The sequence below is a fragment of the Gadus macrocephalus genome, chromosome 20 (assembly GCF_031168955.1).
Source record: "Gadus macrocephalus chromosome 20, ASM3116895v1".
Classification (NCBI taxonomy): domain Eukaryota; kingdom Metazoa; phylum Chordata; class Actinopteri; order Gadiformes; family Gadidae; genus Gadus; species Gadus macrocephalus.
Window position 1 is genome coordinate 2,431,414 of NC_082401.1, and position 18,492 is coordinate 2,449,905.

An 18,492-nucleotide genomic window follows, 5' to 3' on the forward strand; every position below is an offset into this window, starting at 1 on the left:
TCCAGCTAACCCCGCCCCCGGTACAGACGTCATCAGGTTGCTACAAAATAAAGGCATTCCTTACAGTATTATTCAATGATACCACATTCTCATTGCAGTTTAATGTAGCAGTAAGCTGACAAAATCGCTAATTAAAACCGCAACTTCAAATTAACCACACAGAGATAACCATGGCAACCGGTCAAACTAATTTTCTTTTCATTCTGTGCGCGCATCCGCCGTGTTAATAAACAAATAATCCCCCTACACTACTCTGTATCCGTAATCCATATCCGGTCTCCGTAACTACGGAGACCGCCTTGAGCATTCGAAGTTCTCCGTCGGGATGTCGGATATGCAATGCAATTCGCCGCCCAATCGATCTGTTTGTTGACTACAAATCATGTAAAAAGTTTTGTAAATAAACTTCCAAAGCTTTACAAATCCTATTTGGTGTTTTATTGGTCCTTTATGTGCAAAGTAAACAATGTACAAAGTAAATAGGTGCAAAGTCAAACGGGAGAATTGATTCCGGAAATTAATTTGTTAGAGGACCAATCACAGCCCTTACCGTCTCTGTTGCGTCGACGGATAGTTTAAAAATATTGGATGCGCACGTAAGCTACGAAGAGGTTCTCCGCCAGGCTCTCCGGCTACGGAGAGGGCTCTCTGTGTCTACGTACAGCACTTTACGGACGACTATAAACCAGCCTTAACCCTCAACCCTCATTCAAACATCAATCTTTAACTCCCGGGACATCTACTACCAACATCATCACTACCACTAACCCTCACCCCTTCATAACCCTCACCCCTTTATAACCCTCATCCCCGGCCTCCCAGGACATCTGTCTGTCTGCTGTCTCCCAGGATGGACAAGGTGAAGGTGTTGTCTCTGATGCTCCACGCGGCAGACATCAGTCATCCAGCAAAGACCTGGTGTCTGCACCACACCTGGACCCACCACCTGATGGAGGAGTTCTTCAGACAGGTAACACACACTAACACACAGTACATACACTAACATACATCCTACTACACACCTGGACCCACCAGCTGATGGAGTTCTTCAGACAGGTAACACACAGTACACACACTAACACACATCCTACTACACACATGAACCCACCACCTGATGGAGGTAACACACATCCTACATGCACACTAACTAACCCCAACACAAACCAACAAATACTACCACTAAGCCCAACACAAACCAACACATGCTATTACTTACTCCAACACAGACTAACAAATACGATCAATAACCCCAACACAACTGGCCCCTGCACCACCACTCGTATGGAGGTTAGGTCTCGTGGTCTGGTCTTGGGATCTAGTGGTCTGGGGGTCAGGGCTAAAGGGAAATCAAGGGATCTTGGGGCCCTGTCTTGGAGTGGAGTGTAGGGGTCTGGGGCCGTGTCTGGGGGTGAAGTCTAGGGGTCTGGGGCCGTGTCTGGGGGTTAAGTCTAGGGGTCTGGGGCCGTGTCTGGGGGTGAAGTCTAGGGGTCTGGGGCCGTGTCTTGGGGTGAGGTCTATAGGGGTCTTGGGGTCTGTCTTGGGGTGAGGTCTAGACTTCTTCCTGGAGTCTCATGGCCCTGGTCCTTTCCTTCCAGGGGGATAGAGAGGTGCAGTTGGGACTTCCTTTCTCGCCGCTATGCGACCGGAAAGCCACCATGATCGGCCAATCACAGATAGGTATACACCAGCAGAACCTCCTCCTCTGATACCACATGACAGATGTGTGTGTGTGTATGTGTGTGTGTGTGTGCGTGTTGGTAGTAGACTTCATAGTGTGCGTGTGTGTGTGTAGGTTTCATAGACTTCATCGTGGAGCCTACCTTCAGCATCCTTATAGACGCCACCGAGAAGGTGATGCTGCCGCTGATAGACGAGGAGAGACTGGCCAGGGAGAGCGGACTCAGGAGGTCCAGGTACAGAGATATAAGCTCTTTACATCCAAGTCAATTGGATAGACTCAATTTTTTTCCTTTATTTCATTCATCTGGGATTTAAAATTATGATAATCAAATCTTGGATAAAACTTTATCTTAAATTTTTTATTATTTTCTTTTTATAAAAAATTATTAAGACAGCTTTTTGTCAAACATGAAGAGTTATCCCGCCCTTCCCTAGCTTATGGGACCTCGTCATATTTTCAGACCATTCCATTCTTTGTAGAGTTGCAGTTTAGCTCAGCTTCAATCCCTCCTCATAGCTCAATCCCTCCTCATACCTCAATCTATCCTATATCTTAACCCTGAATCCCTCAGTCCAACCTAATACCTCAAGCCTATCTCATTTAAGACCTCCCCTTGGAGTCTCTCGCTGTATTTACATCACCTCCATTAAAACATGAGATCCTTCAGGGCTTTAGAAAGCCGTGGTTTGTTAGGGAAGACCTCAACGTCTTCGGTGGGAATCAGAGAGTCTTTCACACTGACCAGTCTGCACCCTCATAGCCCCCTTGATACAGTTACCGGTACTGGTCAATATGTGACAATGCCGGTATCCAGGAAGCACATGTTACCTAGGTAATGTTATTACATGTATATGTAGGCTAATGAGGGCCGGCTAACACTAACGTTGTACTATTAGTACATCTTACTGTTAACTGTAAATTTTACTATCATGTTAATACTGATAACTAAAACATGAAGTATGTGTACTAGTTTAACAGGAAGTGGATCGGTTACCGTGGATTCAGTCCAGCGGCACAGCAGTAGTCGTCATGGAAATAGTGAGGACGGACAGACAGACTTCTCCCTGGCCGCCGTGGACCTGCCGTCCCTGCGTCGGCGCCTGGCCGGCCTCATCAGCAGCAACAAGGAGCGCTGGAAGGAGCTGTCCTCCCAAGGTACCACAGACACTCTCAGACACCAGGAGCTGTCCACTACCACAGACACTCTCAGACACCAGGAGCTATCCACTACCACAGACACTCTCAGACACCAGGAGCTGTCCACTACCACAGACACTCTCAGACACCAGGGGCTGTCCACTACCACAGACACTCTCATACACCAGGAGCTGTCCACAACCACAGACACTCTCAGACACCAGGAGCTCTCCTCCCAAGGTACCACAGATACTCTCATACACCAGGAGCTGTCCACAACCACAGCACTCTCATACACCAGGAGCTTCCCACTACCACAGACAATCTCAGACACCAGGAGCTGTCCACTACCACATACACTCTCAGATACCAGGAGCTGTCCACTACCACAGACACTCTCAGATACCAGGAGCTGTCCACTACCACAGACACTCTCAGATACCAGGAGGAGCTGTCCACTACCACAGACACTCTCATACACCAGGAGCTGTCCACAACCACAGACACTCTCAGACACCAGGAGCTGTCCACTACCACAGACACTCTCAGACACCAGGAGCTCTCCTCCCAAGGTACCACAGATACTCTCATACACCAGGAGCTGTCCACAACCACAGCACTCTCATACACCAGGAGCTTCCCACTACCACTGACAATCTCAGACACCAGGAGCTGTCCACTACCACAGACACTCTCAGATACCAGGAGCTGTCCACTACCACAGACACTCTCAGATACCAGGAGCTGTCCACTACCACAGACACTCTCATACACCAGGAGCTCTCCTCCCAAGGTACCACAGATACTCTCATACACCAGGAGCTGTCCACAACCACAGCACTCTCATACACCAGGAGCTTCCCACTACCACTGACAATCTCATACACCAGGAGCTGCCCACTACCACAGATACTCTATGACACCAGCTGGAGGCCAGCTCATTGAGGTCGATAGAGAAGGAGAGAGATTGTGAGATATCTATATCTAGATCGATAGACAGATAGATATACTTACATGTATAAACCATATCTGTTCTGTTGGGTTTAGAGTGTGTTAATGTTAACAGTCCCATGATATGCCACCAGCTGTGAGTGTGATTAGCCGTCACAAGCCGTTTTGAAAATCTGTCTCTTAAGACATAACAAGTTGGTGTTTCCACCTAGATGTGGGACGGATAGATGAGCAACGTTTGCTACAGTCCAATCGGTAGGCTGGTAGACTGATCTATCGGCTTGTAATGGCTAATCACACTCACACATGGTGGCATGTCATGGGACCTTTGAGTGTTTCTCCAGAAACAGTGAAAAAGGAACCAAAGAGTTCTCCTGGGCATGGAGAACTCTCTGGTGACCCCCCAGGCCCAGAGGAGGTCTCCTCCCCCAGCCCTGATGGACAGAACCGCCCCCCCTCACATCCTGCCCCCCCACTGGAGAAGACTACGTTGAACGGTGCGTCCAACCCCCCCAAACATCGTTAAAACCCCATCACCTCTAAATGTACAACAGTAATCTAGTCCTTAGAACCTTATTATCTCTGCATGTAAAACACAGACCTATACCTTCAGAACCTCATTGTCTTTACATATAGAACGGTCTACTCTTTAGAACCTCATTATCATTGCATGTACATTTACATTTAAGGCATTAGAGACACTTTTATCCAAAGCGATAAAGACTTACCTCATTTAATTCACACATTGAAATAGCAACCGCAGAGTCAACCATGTAAGGCAACAACCAGCTCGTCAGGAGCAGTTAGGGTTAAGTGTCTTGCTCAGGGACACATCGACACTCTGCTAGGAGGAGCTGGGGATCGAACTAGCAACCTTTCGGTTACAAGACAACTGCTCTACCTCCTGAGCTAAGCCGACCACCTGCCTATAGAACATTTACAATTTCACGCACTTAACTCCATGTTGTCATGGTTACTGTTTTTCAGGGGAGGGGCCTGAGGCGGATGTTATTGGGGATGCCTGACAACACTCTGCAGTGGCATGGCAACTATCACCTTGGTAACCTATGCCTTGGCAGAGAACAACATTGCAACCCACTATGGCATTGAGCCAGCAGGACTGCTGTGTGGACTGTAGTCCGGGTCCCGGGACAGCGGCCATGCCACAGTCCCACCGTCACGCTCTGTCACCCCTGGTCATTCTGTCTTTTGCAAAAGATAACGTTGTGAATTTAGAATAAAGAATTGCTGGGAAATATTTACTATGATTAATATGTGTCTTGGTTAATACCTAAAATATGACTTATACGGTTAATTGGAAAAACAATTGAAATGTGCTGCATGTATGAGGGAGGGGCGTGGCAGAGCTCTCCAGAACCCAGAAGAGGAGTCAGCGTGGGCCGGTGATCGTGCTTTAGACCGTCCTCTGTTGTGTTTGTGTTTGATCGATTATCCTGTTGACAGATGTACTGTACACGTGCTATTACAGAAAACAAACACTTTTAAACCTGTGTTCTACTGCTTCTCTTTTGGAACCAGATTAACTATATGATCTCACACACACACACACACACACACACACACACACACACACACACACACACACAAACACACAAGGTTTCTAGCAGACTAGGTAGGTGCTACTGGTGATGGGTCAAACTGAAATGTGGATCTGTGTGGGCTGGACGGCTCACCAGAATGAGGAGATCTCACCAGCCTGATATCTCACCAGCCTGAGGACAACTCACCAGCCTGAGGAGATCTCACCAGCCTGAGGAGAACTCACCAGCTTGAGGAGAACTCACCAGCCTGAGGAGATCTCAGTCGGGTTGAGCTGAAGGTGGACCTGGCTGAGATTTGTGCCGATACCGTGTTGCCTTCTGGGGGAAGGGAAGTAGGAATTTGGGCGTCAAGGACGGATCCAAGTGAGGATTTGTACATTAAGAAGAGGGTGAGAACCCTTTCGGAGGAGCGGGTCATCTGACCAGTGAGGACGTGGACATTGAGAAGAGGAGGGTAAGAACCCTTTTGGAGGAGCGGGTCATTTGACCAGTGAGGACGTGTAGTCGAATAACTACTACTAAGGACTGGTTCATCTGATGACGCGGAGAGGCAGAGGCTAGATGGATAGAAACAAAAGTGTATTTTATCCCCAGGGGGGGAATTCAAAAAGGCAAACTAGAGATATTAGATTAAATAGTGCCAAAATAAGATAAGTAGAATCCAAAAACCAATATTATAATTATATAATTATACTATATAATTATACTAAACATTGACAAACCAACAACAAAAAACTTGTCTTACTTGTTTAATCTAAGGTCTGAACTGTAAACATACAAAATTGTCAAGGGATCAAGTATACATTGGGGGGGGGGGGGAGAGCCTAAAGCTGCTCCCCCAGAACTGTCTCCAGACTACTCTAGTGGGGGGAGGGAAGGAGCCTGAGGCTGCTCCCCCATGGAGGAGGCTTTAGAGACCTTCTGGAGGTGGCCTGTTCCAGAATTCAGGCTGAAGTCCGTGGTGGAGAAGGTGAAAGGGTTAAAGTAGGGTTTAACCCCCCTCATACCGTCGGGTTAGAGAGCATCCACTAAGCGTTAGACAGAACTTAAACTCAGTCCAGGCCAAGTACTACCCTAGAAATGAACTGACTTACTGAATACATGACTATTAAAAGTTAACTATATTCAGCTATCTTGAAAAGAGTGATGCTGTTTATTTGAAAATAAATATCTTTATTGAATCATTCATCCACTACAATAAAAGTCAACCAACACAAACATTTATTAAACAGCAGCAAAAGATTGTAATTTAGTAAAAGAGTGCCCCCATAGCTTTTATTTTAGCAACTTCTATTAACTTAGCCAATAGCTTTAGCTGACATTTGCAACAGTTTAGCCATACAGATGGTGTTTGGGTTTACTGTGGTTGGTCACATAGTTAGAAAACACTGATGCACAAGATCATTCTGCAACATCATTCCCCATTAGGACTTTTAACATAATCTCATTATAAAAAACATGGATCTTAAAGAATGACCATCAGTGAAATTGTATTCACGATATAGATATGTTACAGAGTGACGGACAGGTTAGCATTTAGTGCTGTTTTGTTCTCCTTAAGCCTGACTCACGTTCATCGGATTGCAGGCTGGCTTCGACACTCTTAAGCAAGCCTCTTCATCCCAGAGTATCAATACCTTCATATCTACAACCCATGATTGTCTTTATTCACACATAGATGGAGTCAGGCTTTAAGACAAAAAAAAAAGTATACAGCTGTTAATTTACAAACACATTAATTTTACTTTCCCTCAGACACACGTTGCTAACGGTTGGTCACATCAGTGGAAGATCTACTTGAGTGTGTAGTTACTCATTGGAATGCTAAGAAGTATTGAAGTGGAATAAGACTTCCCTGTTGTTGAAATGTATGAATGACTTCCACCACTGGGAAATGGTCCCAATCCATAATCATCCTTATATACAGAGCAGCAGCAGTAGTAGTAGGAGTAGTCAAGTTGGAGTTTATACAGTGTGTAGCAGTATAGTAGTAGTACCTCAAGTAGTCATGGAGTAGTTCAGAAAGTAGCAGTAGTTAAAGAACTAGTGGTAGTTTAAAAATAGTAGTAGTTAAAGAACTAAAAGTAGTTTATTAAGTAGCAGTAGTTAAATAACTCGTAGGAGTCATGGAGTAGTTTATAAAGTAGCAGTAGTTATAGAACTAGTGTTAGTTTATAAAGTAGCAGTAGTTAAATAACTTGTAGTAGTCATGGAGTAGCTTACATAGAATGTTGTAGTAGTAGTAGTCACATTGTAGTTTATAAAGAAGGAATAGTATTAGTAGTAGCCATAGTAGTAGTATATTATTCTAATGCTGATGGTATAGGTACATTATTGAGATTGTTCAGGAATAATTTGATGGCTAAGGTTTATCATTGTGATGGTATATTATTGTGATGGTTTAGGCATATTATTGTGATGTTTAGGTGTATTATTGTGTTGGTGTATTATTGTGATGGTTTTGGTAGATTATAATGATGGTTTATTATAGTGATGGTTTAGGTGTATTATTGTGATTGTGTATTATTGTGATGGTTTTGGTAAATTATAAAGATGGTTTATTATAGTGATGGTTTAGGTATGTTATTGTGATGGTGTATCATTGTGATGGTTTTAGTATATTATTGAGTTGGTGTATTATTGTAATGGTTTTGGTATATTAATGTCATGGTTTAGGTGTATTATAGATAAGGTTTAGCTATATTATTATAACTGATTGTTGACTCCTTGTGCTAACCAAGTAACAGGAAGTCAAAGGACAGAAGACGGTACATTATGTGCTGCTATGTTAATTAAAAGGACTTTGTTATGAAAGCGACATATCCATGTCTCCATATCTGGTCCCCTCTCTCTGTATGTATGGGTTGCCATGGCTACAGGGGCTGCTTGCTGATGGTCTGTGGTGACCAGTGACTCAGAGTGGCTAGGAGTTCCTGGAAGATCTCCTGGCGGACATCTTGTTTGATCTGGAAAACAAAAAGGCATTACACAGATAGCTGGCAGACAGGTAGAAGATAGAGACCATAAGCAGACAGACAGACAGGTGGCTGACCTCTTGAATTATCTGCTGTAGATTGTTGACAGAGATACCCTGTCTGGTGTCTCCTCTCTCCTCCTCTCCTCCCCTCTCTCTCCTCCCCACCTCCTCATCCACTCCTCCCCTCTCTCCCCTCCCCCTCTCCTCCTCTCCCCTCCCCCTCTCCTCCCTGTCGTGGGCGGTGGAGGCGCGGTGGGGTGGGGCCGGAGTGATGTTGATTGAGGAGCGATATCTGGTTGGACTAGAGGAGCGAGAGAAGGAGGGCCCAGGGGAGGAGGAGTTGTCTACGTAATCAAGTTCTGATTGGAGGAGGAGCTGTTCTGTAAGGAGACGCTCCACCTGAACACAGACAGGTAGAGAGACAGACAGGCAGGAAGAAGACCAACAGACTGGTTGAATGAGGGAGAAAACATTTTTAACCTCAAAGGCAGAGTTGTCTAAGCCTTGAATGAGTACATATTTATGACAAGGGAGGACTTGTGTGTGTGTGTGTGTGTACACGTGTGCGTGTGCGCGTGCGTGCGTGCGTGCGTGTGTGTGTGTAGGCGTGTGTAGGCAGGCCCGGCGCAATATAATACGACGCCGTAGGCGAGATTTCCGAGCGGGAGGGGGGGGGGGGCTTCAGCGAGCTTCAGTGATGATTTCAATAACAATTCAATAGCTGTTGTTCCCCCGTTCCCCCAATTCTCTGTTCGATTTCGAAACGTGTTTGGACAGCATGTTTTATTTCGCTTGTTTAATTAAAATTCATTAATTAAATTAATTAAGGACAGCACCGGGGGACGCCACCCAACGCTTTTGTCGCCCCCAACGCATTTTTCACCCTAGGCGACCGCCTAGTTCACCTATGCCTAGTGCAGGCCCTGTGTGTAGGCGTGTGTGCGTGTGTGTAGGTGCGTGTGTGTATGTAGGCATGTGTAGGAGTGGGCTTACTGGATCTGCTACTGATGTTGATCTACTATCCAGACTCATGTCCATCTGCAGATCCTGTTGGGTTAGGGTTAGAATACAGTCTGTATATATATATCATGTATTTGTAAGAAGTTCTGATCAAAAAAAATTAATAATAATTGGATTGACTTCAAAATCGACATTTGTAACGTCTACTGAATGCTTATATAATGCTAATCCTAAATGCTAATATGATATACATATCGTGACATACCATGTGCTATATATATCTAGCGCCCTCCATAATTATTGGCACCCCTGGTTAAGATGTGTTAACTTAAAAGCCTTAAAATAAATTAAATTTTTATTTCAGAAGAATACTCTCACACTGAAATTGTAGAAATATGTAACCTTCAACTCAAGTGAATTTTAAGTGAAAAAGAAAATCCCTGACTAGGAAATAATTATTCTTCATAAAATCACCTGTTCCACAATTATTGGCACCCCTAACAATTCCTAGGAAGTAAATGTAATTAAAGTATTTCTGTCATTTCTACAATAGTTTACAAAGTTGATCAGAGTATGTAGGAACATTTAATTAGTAATTCATAACTTCCTGTTTCCCTGGGGTATAAATATGACGTGCCACAGAGGCCATTTCTCTTCAACATGGGAAAGACAAAGAAATACACCGTTCAAGTAAGGCAGATGTGTGTCGACCTTCACAAATCAGGCGATGGCTACAAGAAAATAGCCACTCGCCTACACCTGCCCATATCTACTGTAAGAGGATTCGTCAAGAAGTTTATAACAACTGGAACAGTGGTAAACAAGCCTGGACGAGGACGCAAGTTCATTTTGCCAACACAAACAGTGAGGAGGATGAAAAAATCTCCAAAGCTCACTGTCACAGAATTGCAAGGAATGGTAGCATCTTGGGGTAACAAAGTCTCCAAAACAACCATCAAGCGCTATCTACATGCCAACAGGCTGTTTGGGAGGCATGCACGGAAAAAAACATTTTTCACTAAAAATCACAAACGCAAACGCCTGGAGTTCGCTAAGCGGTACTTGACCTTCAACTGGGACCGTGTGCTTTGGTCAGATGAGACAGAGATAGAGCTTTTTGGCAACAAACACTCTCAGTGGGTCTGGCGGAACACAAAAGATGAGTATGCAGAAAAGCACCTCATGCCCACTGTGAAGCATGGGGGAGGATCGGTGATGCTGTTACTCTTCCAAAGGCCCTGGGAACCTTGTTAGGGTGCATGGTATCATGAACGTGTTGAAATACCAGGACATTTTAAATCTAAATCTGGTGGCCTCTTCCCGAAAGCTGGAGATGGGTCGTCACTGGGTCTTGCAGCAAGATAATGACCCTAAACATACGGCCAAATCTACCCAGAAATGGTTCACCAGACACAGAATCAAGTTCCTCCCTTGGCCATCTCAGTCCCCAGACCTCAACCCCATTGAAAATCTCTGGGGTGAGCTGAAGAGGAGAGTGCAGAAGAGAGGACCCAGGTTGCTGGATGATTTAGAGAGATTTTGCAAAGAGGAATGGTCGAAGATCCCTCTTTCTGTTTTCTCCAATCTTGCGAAACATTATAGGAGAAGATTAGGTGCTGTTTTGTTGGCAAAGGGGGGTTGTACAAAGTATTAACATCAGGGGTGCTAATAATTGTGGCCCACATGATTTGATGTTAAATAATTATTTCTTAATGTGGGATTTTCTTTCCTACTGAATATATGCAGTTGAATTAAAGGCTGGATTTCACACTTTCTTTCATTGTGGTCCTATATTATTTAGATAATTTGTAAAATGTATTAGAAGCTAAAGAACACATCTTAACCAGGGGTGTCAATAATTATGGAGGGCGCTGTATATATATATATAGTTACATACCATGTGTTTGGCCAGTTGGAATTCCAGCTCCTGCAGTTCTTCTCTCACCGCTGACCTGAGTGTCTTCAACTGTTCAACCTGGAGTCTGTGTAGACACACACACAGTATGCATTACGTGTGTGTGTGTGTGTGTGTGTGTGTGTGTGTGTGTGTGTGTGTGTGTGTGTGTGTGTGTGTGTGTGTGTGTGTGTGTGTGTGTATGTGTATGTGTGTGTGTGTGTGTGTGTGTGTGTGTACCTCTCAGCAGGGCTCAGATGTGGGTAGACCTGTGCTTGCTCTCCGATGATTGACAGCTCCAGATCGATCATTTGACTGCGGAACGCGCTCAGCGTCTGCCTTTTCTGTTGGATCTCAGCCTTCGTTTAGACATTAGAGTTTAAGTTAAATTGAAATACAATTAAAAAATATATATACAAACAAGATCTGAGTAAAGGATTTAAAGAGATCTAAAATACGATAGATGGACAAAGAGTACATTCAGATGTAGATATAGATATATCAATCTATATATCTCTACTCTGTGGTCTACTGCGCTGTCCTATAGTCATTACGGGTACAAAGTAGAAATATTATAGGGAGTCCGTTTTCAATACACACATTTTGGACAACAGTAAAAATTTGTGACCCCCCCGACCCTCGCCAGAGCCTTGTGTTGTACTGCATTACCTGTCTTGATTTAAGTGCTGCTCGGTGATCGTTGAACATGTTAGATGAAGACACTGCCGACTGCTACGGACAAAGAGAAACACGTGATATTGTTAACACACCAACCCTGAACAAGTTAACCCAACAACAGAAACATCACTCTGTGATGAGCATGAGCATGTGAACAACAGGCCAGTGTCTGGACCCTTCAGGTAAAGCAGCTTGTTCAGCCTCCTGGGAGAAGAGCAGAGCAGTGTGTGGAGGATGATCTGCTGCAGACTGTTTATAGAGATTAGCATTTTTCAAACCCTAACCCTTCATAATAGACAAGGGCTTAGGGCTGATGGCGTGTCTGTGTGTGCGTGTATATATATATATATATATATATATATATATATATATATATATATATATATATAGTGTGCATTATATTGAAGTTACATGGCCTAGACTCCCGACGACTCCATGGATCTGGTGCAGAACTTCCTTTAGCTGCAGCTCGGTGCTGGAAGGCCCCAGCTCAAAGCCAGGGACCGTGGTCGGAGACAGCCCAGGATGAAGCATCTGTCCTTGGACAGATGCAGGTCGTTGCTGGGGACTAAATACATAGGGCCTGACAGGAAAGGGGCTATACCCATAGAAAGTATGGAGGGGCGAGAAGTATTGGACAGGAGTATAATAAGGGGAAGGACTGGAGTACTCTTGGTGGCTACAATGTTGGCATTGCATCCCAGGAGTTCCAGGCAAGCTGCACAAACTGCCATGGTTAGGCATCTGCTGGCAGGCATGCTGGGGTGTTGTGGGAGTTGTAGGCTGATGCATGTTAGTGTTATGGGGGTGTGTGGGAGGCAGATTAATGGCATCGTGATGGGGGTGTGTGGGATGCTGATGCATGGCAGTGTGATGGGGGGTGTAGGTGCACAGGGGGGTGAAGCTACACGACTCGTGTTGATGGCTGTAGGGGTACGGATTCAAAGGACGAGACTGCTGCTCATTGGAGGAGAGATTAGGGACACTTTGGGTGCTCCAGGAATGGGATTGGCTACCAAGTGGTCTATCTAGCCAATTAGGAGGAGGACTGGAGCACAGCAGCGAAGAGGGTGCTCGGTGGTGGAGGAGGGGTTGCTGAGCCAATGGAGGATCTTGGTGGCGCTTTAGATGTTGGTTGTAAGGATCAGAGGTGGCAGGGTTTATTATAAGAGTAGAGAGGCATTTGTCCAGCTTGTTGTCTGAATACGCCTCCTCCTCCGCCTCCTCCTCCTCCTCCTCCTCCTCCTCCTCTCCACAGCTGTATTTGAAGGAGAAGCGTGGGGCGCTGCAGGAGGTAGGGGCATCCCTCCCAAACTGGATCTTCACCGATGACACCACCTTGGTACGGGCCAGAATAGAGGTGGGCAGAGAGGAGGCCCTCTCCAGGGGAAACCGCCCCGCCCCGGCTCTTGCCTCTGAAGAGGTCTGGACCGGGGCCCAGCAGGCTGGACTCGGGATCCTGTGCAGTGGTTGGCTGAACTTGGCTCGATCCAGAGCCTGTTGGATCTGCACTGAGGGGGCTTGAAGCTCTGGTTGGCCAGAGACCTGGAAACCAGCAGCAGAGACCAGGGAATCAGCAGCAGAGACCAGAGAACCAGCAGCAGAGACCTGGGACCCAGGATGTGAGACCAGGGAACCAGGATCTGAGACCTGGGACCCATCAGAAGAGACCTGGGAACCAGCAGCAGAGACCAGAGAACCAGCAGCAGAGACCAGAGAACCAGCAGCAGAGACCAGGGACCCAGGACCGGAGTCCTGGGAGGCAGAGCTATCAAACATGTGCGTCTGTAAGGAACAGTCAACAGGGAAACAAGGTTCTGGTTCTGATGGTTCTGTGGGGGAACCAGGATCTGGTTCTGATGGTTCTGTAGGGGAAACAGGTTTTGGTCCTGCAGAGGAACAAGGTTCTGGTCCTGCTGGGGGACAAGGTAGTGGTTCTAACGGTTCTTCAGGGAGAGAAGCTAGGGCCTGGGTACAGTCCGGTTGGTTGGGAGGATTGGTGGCAACTGCGTCGGTCCTCCGGATGTGGTGGACAGAATACTGAGGAACCTCCACACTGTAGGCCCTCCCACCGTCCTCTCTGTCCGCTAAGCCACCAAACAGTGGCTGGTCCTGGGCCAGGGGAGTGGCCGGGTCATTGGACGTCACAGTGGTCTCGCTGTCACAGCTGTCACTGCTCTCCTGCACCTGGATGGGACAATTCATTAAACAAGAGATAGACATGGTGAGAACAATTTTATTGACTCACACATACACACACACACACACACACACACACACACACACACACACACAGACACATTAGATTAAAAAAATTTTTTACATCCATCTACAATGTATTCAAATATATAATAGCAATGTAACATAAAACAACATAATATTTAAGAACAAATAATATATCAAAAAACTATATTGATATATTATCACATGGTATCTATATGGAACTCCAACCTTGAGGGGGTTTGTGGAGTCGCTGGAGGGATCCTCTGCAAAACCACTGCTGTCCGACTGCTGGCTGACTGAACGCAGGAACGCTACACACATGACAACATGACAGGTGTTAACAGAGGACAGGTGTTAACAGTACAGGTGTTAACAGAGGACAGGTGTATAACAGGACAGGTGTTAAAGGTTGGGTATGGAATTCTCTTCTTTGGCCATTTTTGCAAAATTACTTGAAATCCTTATCATAACCCACTTACAGCCACTGAGTTAGAAGTACTGACATGAAAATTAAACAAGTCAATCATCTGTGGAACGGGCAGGGCTCGTAAAAACTCCAGCCAATGATTTCCAGACCCACCGAGTGGCATTGGACAGTAAGTACGTCAATCAAACGGTCGTACTGCACTCCCCCTCCCCCGCTCCCCGCGCGTGACCCCACGTACTCAAAGCTCGTGACCCAGAGCAAGTTTCTGTTTGTTGTTATCCTGCGTTAGCTACTGGAGCTATCTAACTAGCTAATGGCTCGCTCTCGCGCATCTGTTCGCTCGTGCATGATTGCGCGTCCATGTACTTGGAATGGGTGGAGTCGGAGTCAGCGTTGAAGGAGAGGGGGGGTAGGACCATTTGAGTTGTGTATTTTCAAAATCTGGTGGCGTTTCGCAAATCCCATACCCAACCTTTAACAGAGGACAGAAGACAGGTGTTAACAGAGGACAGGCATATAACAGGACAGGTGTAACAGAGGACAGGTGTATAACAGGACAGGTGTAACAGAGGACAGGTGTATAACAGGACAGGTCTTAACAGAGGACAGTTGTATAACAGGACAGTTGTTAACACAGGACAGTTGTTAACAGTACAGGTGTTAACAGAGGACAGGTGTATACAGGACAGGTGTATAACAGGACAGGTGTAACAGAGGACAGGTGTATAACAGGACAGGTGTATAACAGGACAGGTGTTAACAGAGGACTGGTGTATAACAGGACATATGTTAACAGTACAGTTATTAACAGAGGACAGGTGTACAACAGGACGGGTGTTAACAGAGGACAGGTGTTAACAGGACAGGTGTATAAAAGGGAAGGTTAATAATAGGACAGGTGTGTAACAGGGCAGGTGTATAACAGGACACGTGTGTAACAGAAGACAGCTCACCACTTGCTTGGGACGTTTGTGACAGTTGTTAACAGAGGACAGGTGTTAACAGTACAGACGTTAATAGAGGACAGGTGTATACAGGACAGGTGTATAACAGGACAGTTGTTAACAGGACAGGTGTTAACAGGACAGGTGTATATTAGAGGACAGGTGTCAACAGGATAGGTGTAACAAAGGACAGGTGTGACAGAGGACAGGTGTGACAGATGACAGGCGTGACAGAGGACAGGTGTATAACAGGGCAGGTGTTAACAGAGGACAGGTGTATAACAGGACAGGTGTATAACAGGACAGGTGTTAAGAGTACAGGTATTAACAAAGGACAGGTGTACAACAGGACAGGTGTTAACAGAGGACAGGTGTTAACAGGACAGGTGTTAACAGGACAGGTGTTAACAGGACATGTGTTACACAGGACAGGTGTACAACAGGACAGGTGTTAACAGAGGACTGGTGTATAACAGGACAGATGTTAACTAGGGCTGGCCCGAATTATTCGAATATTCGAATACTCGTTCGGAAAATTAGTATTCAAAGCTTAAATCCGTATTCGGAGCTTCGTTTATTTATTTTTTTCACGTACGTGACGTTACCAGAGCGAGGGAGCCAAACTATAAGCGTCAGCGACACCAAGCAGAGTAGCGAGAGAGGTGGAGGAAGAATAGATATCTTGTTTCCCTTTACTTTATAACACAACATTAGCGGGATCTCTGGAGGAAAAGTAATACTTAGCGAAATGCTAACCTTAGCTTAGTTGTTTGTTTACGTTCGCTGTACAGCGCCGCGCCAATCAACTGTGACTGGCTTGCTGCAGAGCGTCAGCGTCTTGGGAATACCCGGTCAATATAATGGATATAATATGGACACATAAGACAATCAATCTTCGGTATTTGTTATGGATTTATTGTACAAATTCCCTGAAAAGATGCACGTTCCAGGATGAATTGAAAAGCTCCCGTAAGGGCTGAGATGGCAGAAAACAGCTGATTTGGAACGGAGCAACAGCTGTTCGCTTTCACAGGGAAAAACTAAGGAACTTCAACCTACTTAGGCCTATTCATTAACGTTCAAAGGCTATTCAATCTTCAACAAAATATGCAGATACTGTCAAAATCGGTTCCAGGGAGTATATAGGGATTATTAATGTTATTTTTGATGGTGTTTTTTTCTGGAACGAGTATTCGAATATTTGCTCAGAAAAACCAACGAGTATTCGAAGCCTGAAAAATGGCATTCGGGCCAGCCCTAATGTTAACAGTACAGGTATTAACAGAGGACAGGCGTACAACAGAACAGGTGTTAACAGGACAGGTTCATAATCGGACAGGTGTATAGCAGGACAGGTGTATAAAAGGGAAGTTAATAATAGGACAGGTATGTAACAGGGCAGGTGTATAACAGGACACGTCTGTAACAGAGGACAGCTCACCACTTGCTTGGAAGGTTTGTGACAGTTGTTAACAGAGGACAGGTGTTAACAGTACAGACGTTAATAGAGGACATCAGTCGGTTGCACCAGCAGAACGTAAAGCCGATCATAAGTTCGGGGGTAAAGTCTGCCTTAACCCTACGCTCGACGTAGCTAGTGTCAAACTAAAGGTGTTCTAAATTTTGGTTGCACCACCATAACTTAAGTTGTAACATTACTAGTAGTGCATAAATTGTACCAGTGTCGCTTTTAATGACGTTTAGATCAATTCAAGCCAATCATTGACAGCTAACAATGTAAACAGGAAATACTGGCAAGTTTCCACCTTATCCGAGTGAAGACGCGTTAGCACCCAAATGAGAGGGCAAACAAAACAGTTTCAGTCATTTATTCTCTAAAATTTGCTTGGACGGTATAGGCGTGAGGTTAAGCTATTTGATGGCGGATTTTATAATAAATAAATAAATAAAATATTCAGCCCGGCAAAACCGAAATCGCGCATATAATTCAACATCATCATAATAAAGAAATGGATCGATACGGTCACGGACAATCCGTTCCCGGCGCAACCCGCGTTGAAACTCCTCTTTCCATTGCTCAAAATGAATAGCCATCTTTACCCTGCCTTAGTGTCGAAATCTTTTTACGTTTTTTTCTTTTAACGGTTCTTTATCGTTAGTATGGAACTTACACCAGCTAGAGGGGAGGTGTAAAAGATAAGTTATAACTTAGTGGTACGTTGAAACTATCTGCTTGGTGCAACTGCTATTTTTTTAGTAGAGTGTAAAGTCGAACGTTTGGGTGATTTACGTTCAACGTAGCCTAAGTGGGACCTTACGTTCTGCTGGTGCAACCAGCTGCAGGTGTATACAGGACAGGTGTATAATAGGGCAGGTGTTAACAGAGGACAAATGTACAACAGGACAGTTGTTAACAGGACAGGTGTGACAGAGGACAGGTGTGACAGAGGACAGCTGTGACAGAGGACAGGTGTGACAGAGGACAGGTGTGACAGAGGACAGGTGTGACAGAGGATAGGTGTATAACAGGACAGGAGTTAACAGAGGACAGGTGTATAACAGGACAGATGTTAAGAGTACAGGTATTAACAGAGGACAGGTGTTAACAGAGGTCAGGGGTTAACAGGACAGGGGTTACCAGGACAGGTGTATAACAGGACAGGTTCATAATAGGACAGGTTCATAATAGGACAGGTGTATAGCAGGACAGGTGTATAAAAAGGAAGGTTAATGATAGGGCAGGTGTGTAACAGGGCAGGTGTATAACAGGACTCGTGTGTAACAGAGGACAGCTCACCACTTGCTTGGGAGATTCGTGATGGACGGTCGTCATCGGTACTCTGAACCTGGCAGACAATGGTCACGTAGAAATGAGTGAGTAGAGAGATGGAGACAGATTGATTAGACAGTAGATATAGAAGACATTAGACTGTATTCGTGGGGGAGAGGGTGTTTCAGCATGCAGAACACGTATAGGGACACCTGGTAGTGCTTGCTGGGACTTGTAGTTCTGAGGACGGGAGAGTAAGAGAAGCAGGCCTAATCAAAGGACGGTGCGGGCTAAGAGCTAGGAGCTGATTTGATTGTAGCCCTGAGG

General features: G+C 45.3%; 2 protein-coding genes across 6 annotated transcripts in view; one reads left to right on the forward strand and one right to left on the reverse strand.

Moving 5' to 3' along the window:
• pde1a (phosphodiesterase 1A, calmodulin-dependent) overlaps nucleotides 1-7,091 on the forward strand; it is a 66,010-nt gene extending 58,919 nt beyond the window's left edge. The window contains exons 11-16 of one of the 2 annotated variants that reach the window (XM_060040508.1): nucleotides 823-970; nucleotides 1,596-1,677; nucleotides 1,793-1,913; nucleotides 2,652-2,836; nucleotides 4,114-4,266; nucleotides 4,757-7,091. In XM_060040508.1, coding sequence (XP_059896491.1) covers nucleotides 823-970; nucleotides 1,596-1,677; nucleotides 1,793-1,913; nucleotides 2,652-2,836; nucleotides 4,114-4,266; nucleotides 4,757-4,794 — 727 coding nt within the window. In that variant the 3' untranslated portion in view covers nucleotides 4,795-7,091. The remainder of the gene's footprint in view (nucleotides 1-822; nucleotides 971-1,595; nucleotides 1,678-1,792; nucleotides 1,914-2,651; nucleotides 2,837-4,113; nucleotides 4,267-4,756) is intronic. The other variant, XM_060040509.1, reaches the window with a different exon arrangement.
• The window catches only part of itprid2 (ITPR interacting domain containing 2), a 37,483-nt gene continuing 25,474 nt past the window's right edge, over nucleotides 6,484-18,492 (reverse strand). For 3 of the 4 annotated variants that reach the window (XM_060040500.1, XM_060040501.1, XM_060040503.1), the window contains 9 exons: nucleotides 18,193-18,241; nucleotides 14,292-14,374; nucleotides 12,252-14,027; nucleotides 11,832-11,894; nucleotides 11,403-11,521; nucleotides 11,166-11,250; nucleotides 9,302-9,355; nucleotides 8,384-8,707; nucleotides 6,484-8,297 (listed from right to left, as the gene is read on the reverse strand). In XM_060040500.1, the coding sequence (XP_059896483.1) occupies nucleotides 8,205-8,297; nucleotides 8,384-8,707; nucleotides 9,302-9,355; nucleotides 11,166-11,250; nucleotides 11,403-11,521; nucleotides 11,832-11,894; nucleotides 12,252-14,027; nucleotides 14,292-14,374; nucleotides 18,193-18,241 (2,646 nt within the window). In that variant the 3' untranslated portion in view covers nucleotides 6,484-8,204. The remainder of the gene's footprint in view (nucleotides 8,298-8,383; nucleotides 8,708-9,301; nucleotides 9,356-11,165; nucleotides 11,251-11,402; nucleotides 11,522-11,831; nucleotides 11,895-12,251; nucleotides 14,028-14,291; nucleotides 14,375-18,192; nucleotides 18,242-18,492) is intronic. The other variant, XM_060040502.1, reaches the window with a different exon arrangement.